We start from the raw sequence: 1,388 nt of genomic DNA, 5'->3' as shown, positions 1-1,388 counted from the left end.
CAGGGCAGCCAGCAGCACCCAGCAGGCAGCACCACTGCTCATCATGGCACACTCAGCCAGCACAGACCAGATCTCCAGCCATGCAGCTGAAGGAAGGTCTGCTAGAAAAGAGTATGACCTGTAGCTCAGGGGGTGGGTCTAGGAGAAAGGGCTTTGACTTTTCTCAGAGAATTCTACCCTAACTTGTCACTGTCTCTTTCTTTTTGGACAGTACTCCATGCTGACTGGAAGCCAATGTCCAACAGCAGCTCCTTCACTGAATTCCTCCTCCTGGCATTTGCAGACACACGGGAGCTGCAGCTCTTGACCTTCTGGCTCTTCCTGGGCATCTACCTGGCTGCCATCCTGGCCAACAGCCTCATCATCACTGCCATAGCCTGTGACCACCGCCTCCACACCCCCATGTACTTCTTCCTCCTCAGCCTCACACTCCTTGACCTTAGCTGCATATCCACCACTGTCCCCAAAGCCATGGCCAATTCCCTGTGGGACATCAGGGCCATCTCCTACATGGGATGTGCTGTACAGTTGTTTTTCTTCCTTTTCTTGATCACAGCAGAGTATTGTCTCCTCACCATCATGGCCTATGACCGCTACATTGCCATCTGCAAACCCCTGCACTATGGGACCCTCCTGGGCAGCAGAGCTTGTGTCCACATGGCAGCAGCTGCCTGGGGCACTGGGTTCCTCTATGCTGTGCTGCACACTGCCAACACATTTTCAGTCCCCCTCTGCAAGGGCAATGCTGTGAACCAGTTTTTCTGTGAAATCCCTCAGATCCTCAAGCTCTCCTGCTCACACTCCTACCTCAGGAAAGTTGGGCTTCTCCTGGTTAGTGCCTGTTTAGCTTTCGGCTGTTTTGTTTTCATTGTGGTGTCCCATGTGGAGATCTTCAGGGCCGTGCTGAGGATCCCCTCTAAGCAGGGACGGCACAAAGCCTTTTCCACGTGCCTCCCTCACCTGACCATTGTCTCTCTCCTTATCAGCACTGGCATCTTTGCCAACCTGAAGCCCCCCTCCACTTCCTCCCCATCTCTGGATCTGGTGGTGTCATTTCTCTACTCGGTGGTACCTCCAGCTGTGAACCCTCTCATCTACAGCATGAGGAATCAGGAGCTCAAGGACGCACTGAAGAAGCTGATTCAGTCATTTATTCCTCTGCAGAAATAAGCTGCCCTTGTCTCTTCAGAAGTGAATTTCTAATTCACCTCTGAAGCATCCTGTGCATGAAGCATTTTGTCTGTGACAGTCCTGTTTGTCCAGGAATGTCTGCATCCACTCAGCTTCCCCAGAGGCACAACCCAGCCTGTCTGACCTAGAGGACTTTGCATGATTCTCTGTCAGAAAGGTACAGCAGGACTGTCCTGTCACTTCTCCGTAATAAAAGA

General features: G+C 52.2%; 1 protein-coding gene across 1 annotated transcript; it reads left to right on the top strand.

Moving 5' to 3' along the window:
* Positions 1-234: 234 nt before the first annotated feature.
* LOC142365070 (olfactory receptor 14J1-like) lies at positions 235-1,170 on the top strand. Its single transcript, XM_075445513.1, has one exon. The coding sequence runs from the start codon at positions 235-237 to the stop codon at positions 1,168-1,170; it is 936 nt and encodes a 311-aa protein (XP_075301628.1).
* The last annotated feature ends 218 nt before the right edge of the window (positions 1,171-1,388 follow it).

This window comes from Opisthocomus hoazin, chromosome 31 (assembly GCF_030867145.1).
Source record: "Opisthocomus hoazin isolate bOpiHoa1 chromosome 31, bOpiHoa1.hap1, whole genome shotgun sequence".
In the NCBI taxonomy this organism is placed as follows: Eukaryota; Metazoa; Chordata; class Aves; order Opisthocomiformes; family Opisthocomidae; genus Opisthocomus; species Opisthocomus hoazin.
Note: the sequence above shows the minus strand (reverse complement) of the source record. Positions and strands in the feature narration are given on the sequence as shown.